This window comes from Aptenodytes forsteri, unplaced genomic scaffold, assembly GCF_000699145.1.
Source record: "Aptenodytes forsteri isolate BGI_AS27 unplaced genomic scaffold, ASM69914v1 Scaffold255, whole genome shotgun sequence".
Taxonomy (NCBI): Eukaryota; Metazoa; Chordata; class Aves; order Sphenisciformes; family Spheniscidae; genus Aptenodytes; species Aptenodytes forsteri.
In genome coordinates, this window is record NW_008794888.1 from 4,131,568 (window position 1) to 4,137,565 (window position 5,998).

A 5,998-nucleotide genomic window follows, 5' to 3' on the forward strand; every position below is an offset into this window, starting at 1 on the left:
CCGCAGGGGGGGGTGGGGGGACCTGGGGGGGGGAGGGGGGGCTGTGCAGCTTTTAATGGGCTCCTCGGGGCCCGATGGTGAGGAAGGGCTGGACCCAGAGGGCAGGGGGATGCTGTGCTGGGGAGGAACAAGCACAGGCAGGGCACACTGGAGCTGGAGGATGCTGTTGGTGGGGATGCTCCAAGCACATGAAGGAGGAGCTGTCTGTGCCGTGGCCCCCCTGGTCCCTGCCTCGTGTACCACAAGAGGCAGGGATGGGACCTGGGCTGTGGGCAGTTGGCACTGTAACAGTGTCTGGTGTCGTGGCCGTGGGTGGCTGTCACCTGGCCCTTGTGGTGACAACCCAGGGTGACACTTGCATTCCTGGCCGCAAGGACAGGTTACTCACCAACTCAAGTTAATGGCTAACCCTGGGGCAGCTCCTGCAGAAGGTGGAAGTTCAGCCATGTGAGGGCTCTGAGGAGCCCAGGAGTGGTGTGGGGAGGCAGCAGCATGAATGGGGGCCACTGCGGAGCGCCTGGCGCCAGGAGCCCCATGCTTGCATCCTGCTCCCTGCAGAAGATGTGGTTCTGGATGCTGAGCTGTTGCTTAGCCCTTCAGGTAAGGGAGGACCACAGTGAACAGCCAGAGAGATGGGGTGAGGGGGAGAGGGCTGGGGTCCTTGCAGGTGGCAGGGCACCCCAGGGCAGGGGCCGCATCCTGCCAGGAAATGGGTGCATGGGGCTCTGGCCAGGGTGTACTGGGAGGGGAGTGGGCAGTGGTGGGCACCGCCTGGGGGGTGTCAGTGAGCATGCATCTGCTCAGAGGGGTTGGGCACAGGGGGCTGCAGTTCTGGGTGCCGCAGGGAGTTGCGACCCCCCCCGCCTCGCTTCCCCACACAGCACCTGGTCGTGCAGGCCTCCTTGCTCTGCATCTTCCACCTCCTCCTCCTGCCCACCCTGCCCGAGGAGTCGCCCCATGCCCAGGCCACCAGCGAGCTGCTGGCACGCAGCCTCTTTGCCTGCGGCATCTCCACGGTGCTGCAGACCAGCCTGGGGAGCCGGTGAGCAAGGGGGACAAAGGGGATGCAGCTGTCACCAGGAGGAGGGTGGCACCGTGGCAGGGCATGTCTCTGTCTCCTCCTAAGCTATGGGAAGACAGGCTTTGCTGGAGGTGGCAAGGGGCATGAGGACAACCATTTGCCCTGCAAGGCTGTCCCCTCCCTGACATCACTGCATCCTCCTCTCTCACATGTCCCTCTAGCAAAACTGCTGTGCTTTCCCTCTGGCTCCTCTCTGCCTTGCTCCAGCACCATACACAGCTCCTCCAGACCACCTGGTGCCCGTGCTGCCCACGCCCCACGCAGGGGCTGGGTGTGTGCTTTGGCAAAGCCCCTGACCTCTGCACGCATCCCATGTGCTGCCGCTTGGGATGTGCTAGGGCACATTTGGGATATGGGGTGACCTCCTGCCACTTTGGGGTTCTCATCTCCTTCCCTTCCCATCCCTCGCTCCTCTGGCAGCCAGGGCTTTGGCAGCAGCCCTGTCCCCTCTTTCCTCCCTAACGTGCCCTTGCTGTCCCCTTCCCCAGGCTGCCGCTGGTTCAAATCCCATCCTTCGAGTACCTGGTCCCTGCCATGGTGCTGAGCTCCCACCTGTCCCTTGGTGCCAGCACGGACAGGAACGGTGAGCACAACCCTGGAGCCTGCGTCCCACGGGGCCCAGGCCATGCCGGCGCCAGGGGAACAGCAGTGACGAGGTGCCTGGTGCATGGGGTAGCAAGATGCACTGCTTGCCTCTCTGGTGATGGTGCACAGCACCCTACTCACCCCTGAGCACAATGCGTCTGGTTGCCTCCCCAGGGTCAGGGCTTATGGGGATGCTGGCATGCTGGCCCTTCTTCAGCCAGCAGCCTCCATGCTGTGTGCTCTTGGACACGGCTCCAGGAGCCCAGCATACACACGCATCACATCCCTCCAAAATTCCCTTCCAGGCACGGCCATGGCCAGCACGTGCCCTGCACCGCACTGCGCCGTCGCAGGGAGCCGGGTTGCCTTGCTGCGAGAGGTGGGTGCTCCTGGGCTGGGGGTCCCTGTCCTCCTGCTCCACCAGCACCCTAGATGTCACCTGCATCCCTGCTCCCCCAGTCCCTTTTCCAGCCCTCCTGGGGATCACCACGAATAAGGGGGGACACAAGGGGATGTGCAAAGGCAATGGAGGTCATGGTGCATGTGGGTGCATATGTCCTTCTGGGCTTGGGGTGAGTGGAGCATGGTTGGAGAATGGGGAATGGGTGATGCTACTGGGGCGATGGGAGTGTGGCCAAGGAGGTGTGTTGGGCTGCTCTCCATGTATCCTGCCCCACAGGTCCCATCCTTTCCTCCCACAGGTGTCTGGAGCCGTGCTGGTCTCTGGGCTTGTTCAGCTGGTGCTGGGAGTGTCCGGCATGTGCGGATGGGCAGCCCAGCACTGTGGGCCCATGGTCCTGGCCCCCAGCCTCTCCATCATCGGGCTGTCCGCATACAAGGAGGCCGCTTTCTTCTGCTCCACTAACTGGGGAATAGCCCTGCTGTACGTGGCCTGGGGGCCATGCTGGTGTGCAGCCCCCTGGGCTTCCCTTTGCCATGGGGACAGGAATGGGGCATCCCCATGGTGCATGGCATGCATTTGGGGCCCCATCGCTGTGATGCTGCGTGGTGAGCTGTGCTCCCTTTCCTAGGCTCGTGCTCCTCGCTGTCACCTTCTCCCAGCACCTGGGGTCCTGCCGCCTGCCCTTCTGCGCCTGGCCCCAGGCTCAGGGGGGCTCCACGGAGCCATCCGTCCCCACCCTGCGCACATTCTCGGTACCGTGGCTTGTCTTCCCCTGCCCCCTCCGCTGCACCCAGGCTTCTCCCCGAGCCTGGCTCTTTGGTGCAGGGTTAGGTGGGACCTAGTGGCCCTGGAGCAGAGCTGGGTGCTGGGAGCAGAGGTAGGGGGAAGTCCTGGTGCAGCTTCTGGGGTGTGGGTGCTGCTGGGGGAGCGCAGGGGATCTGTGCTCAAAGGTGTTGGAGCAGCAGAGCCTGGGATGCTCCTTGCAGTGGTAAGGGGAGATGTGGCATGGCTCCTTGGGAGAAGTGACAGGACAGGGGCCTGTTGTTTGGGGCACAGCAAGTGGGGTGCTGGCAGGGGGAGGAGAATTCTCTGCTGAGGTTCCCCTTGCTGCCTTGCAGGTACTGCTCCCATTTGCTGGTGTCTGCATGGTTTGTGCCATCCTCAGCCATCTCCACGTCCCCTGGGAATCGCTGGACCTGGCCGTGGCACAGCTTTCCTGGGCTAACAGCACCTTCCATGCCCCTTGGCTCCGCATCCCCTACACAGGTGGGGGGTGGCAGGGCTGGGTGCAGCCATCTGCCCTCAGCAAGGGCCCCTGTCACCCATCCCCTCTCCCTCCGCTGCAGGCGAGTGGGGGTGGCCGCTGCTCACCCCTCGGGCGCTGGCAGTGGGCATCGCCATGGCCATTGGTTGCAGCATGAACTCGGTGGGCTGCTACGTGCTGTGCGGGAGGCTGCTGCAAGCCCCCCGGCTGGCCCCCCATGCCTGCAACCGGGGGCTCTGCACAGAAGGGCTGGGAAGCCTCCTGGCAGGGCTGCTGGGCACCCCAGGGGGGACGGCTGCCAGCATCGCCAACGCCTGTGCCACCGGCCTCACGCAGGTACACCCAGGGTGGGGAGAGGAAAGTCAGCAAGGGATGGGGAGGGCGGAGCAATGGAGCAGTAGGTGTGGGGCACCCGTGGCACACGGGCTGTCACTGAACCAGCACTGGGGGTGAAAGGCAGGTCTGTATGGCAGGATGGGGGTACACAGTGGGGGCGTGACACTCCCCATCCTCACTTTCCCGTCCTCCTTTCTGCCAGGCTGGCTCTCGCCCCTCGGTGCAAGTAAGCGCGCTGGCATGCGTGGTGCTGGGCATGTCCCCGAGGCTGGCAGGGCTCCTCACTCGCATCCCGCTGGCGGTTCACGGTGGGTACCCTGCCCTTCCCCTGCACTGCGGTGCCTGCAGCCTGCCTGGCACTGCCTGACTCCTGCCCCTCGCAGGAGGGGTGCTCTGTGTCACCTACGCCGTGGCCGTGGGCACGGGGATCTCCTACTTCCAGTACGCGGACATTGACTCGGGGAGGAACATCTTCATTGTTGGCTTCGCCATGTTCATGGCACTGCTGGTGCCACGGTGGCTCGGCGCGGCTCCAGCTCACCTGGCCACAGGTAGCAGGGACGTTCCCTGGGCAAAGCAAAGCCTCGGGCCCTGTGGCATGGTGACCACATGTCTCCGATGTCCTGGGAGGCTGGGGTGGCTCACAGCAGCAGGCAACTCCCTCTCCAACCCCTGGATCTGCTGCAGCAGCTCCTGCCCCTTCCGTGCTGCTGGGTTGGGATATCCCAGGTGATTCTGGTGCTGTCCCTGCAGGCTGGGTGCCCCTGGACCTCCTCTTCCTCTCCCTGCTCATGGTGCCTGTTTTCTTAACCGGCTTCTTGTCATTTTTCCTAGAGAACACAGTCTCAGGTGAGGGGATGCTACAGCATGCCTGCATGAGCCCCTGCTCTGAGGGCTGGATCTGGCCACGGGACCGTCCCCAAACCACGGGCTCTGCCTCCAGGCAGCCGTGCTGGGGGTCCCAGGGCTGGTGTGGGCCAGGAGGGTGCAGCGGAAGGAAGGCACTCCCATCTCACTGCCCACTGCTCTGGTTGCAGGAACCCCGGAGGAGCGAGGGCTGCTCTCTGAGCTGGCGCCTGAGAAAGCAGGGGCAGGCGATCGCCACCCACATGGAGAGAGGGGCGAAGCCAGCCAGGCATATGGGCTCCCTGCTGGGCTGAGGAGGCTGCTGCCATCCTCCTGCAAAGCCTTCCCCTGCTGCTTCCTCTGCCCGGGGAGTGAGGAGGAGGAGGAAGAGGAGGAGGGCAGCCATGCTGCTGAGGAGGGGACCGCTGCACCAGAGGAAGGGACGCACCTCCTCCCCAAACCCGGCTCGGGGGAGCTGCAGCCAGTGAGGAGGCCGAGTGAGATGGAGATGCCCGCATGGCACACTGTGGCCTGACACTGCGGCACAGGGACACCTCATGGGGGACCGGGGCTGTGCCCCTAAGGCAGAGGAGGAGGGCAGCCATGCTGCTGAGGAGGGGACCGCTGCACCAGAGGAAGGGACGCACCTCCTCCCCAAACCCGGCTCGGGGGAGCTGCAGCCAGTGAGGAGGCCGAGTGAGATGGAGATGCCCGCATGGCACACTGTGGCCTGACACTGCGGCACAGGGACACCTCATGGGGGACCGGGGCTGTGCCCCTAAGGCAGCTTGTGAGCCACTTTGCTCCTCGTTTCTGAAGCCCACATGGACTGGAGGGACCTGTGCATGCTCCCAGCACACACCTCGTTTCCCTGCTTGGGAGTGAGCTATAAAAACCTTCAACCACCTTTGCCCTTTCCAGGGGTTTCCTTTCCAGTCAGGATTTGCCTGGGAGATGCCAGCCTACCCTCCCCTGGTGCCACTGCAGCTGGGGATGTGGGTGCCCTTAGCCCACCATCACCCCATGGATGCAGCTGGGGAAGGGCTCGGTGCTTTGTTCAGCCCCAAAGGACTGTCGCCCTGGGCTCTGCTCGCCCACTGGCACTGTGCTCGGGAAGGGCTGGCTCTCCCTCTCCTCGCTGCCATGTCCTAGCTGTGCCCATGGCCCCTTGACGCCCACAGCACCAGGTGTATACTAATGCCCTGGCTCTGGCACACCAGGATGCCCCAGGCTGGGGGTGCAGCTTAGCTCTGTTCCCCAAAACAGTGAACCCCCTTTCACCTGCAGTGGGTTGGTCCCAGGAGTGCTCACCACTTAACTGCCCCCCAGGTATTGCTCTTGCTGCTAAACCAGCCAGCAGCGGTTCTCTGGGGAAGAGAACATCACCTTTGACCCCTGTGATTAAGCTCAGTGCCTGGGTTGGTTTCCTGCTGCTGGCCGGTTACGCCGACTGCAGCGGAGTCCGCACCAGCTCTGCTCTAGC

General features: G+C 64.0%; 1 protein-coding gene across 1 annotated transcript; it reads left to right on the forward strand.

The window, feature by feature from the left end:
- Positions 1–492: 492 nt before the first annotated feature.
- On the forward strand, positions 493–5,050 carry SLC23A3 (solute carrier family 23 member 3). Its single transcript, XM_009274933.1, has 12 exons — positions 493–600; positions 882–1,042; positions 1,570–1,664; positions 1,972–2,045; positions 2,368–2,549; positions 2,698–2,821; positions 3,188–3,335; positions 3,416–3,669; positions 3,872–3,977; positions 4,053–4,220; positions 4,423–4,518; positions 4,707–5,050. Exons 1-12 carry the CDS (start codon positions 493–495, stop codon positions 5,048–5,050), a joined length of 1,860 nt encoding a protein of 619 aa, XP_009273208.1.
- The last annotated feature ends 948 nt before the right edge of the window (positions 5,051–5,998 follow it).

Bases quoted from the DNA above. Each gene is read 5' to 3' on its own strand.
- SLC23A3 (XM_009274933.1), top strand. From the start codon at position 493: ATGAATGGGGGCCACTGCGGAGCGCCTGGCGCCAGGAGCCCCATGCTT. The intron at 3,336-3,415 runs GTGGGGGGTGGC...CCTCCGCTGCAG, and splicing joins GCTCCGCATCCCCTACACAG to GCGAGTGGGGGTGGCCGCTG. The intron at 3,670-3,871 runs GTACACCCAGGG...CCTTTCTGCCAG, and splicing joins GTGCCACCGGCCTCACGCAG to GCTGGCTCTCGCCCCTCGGT.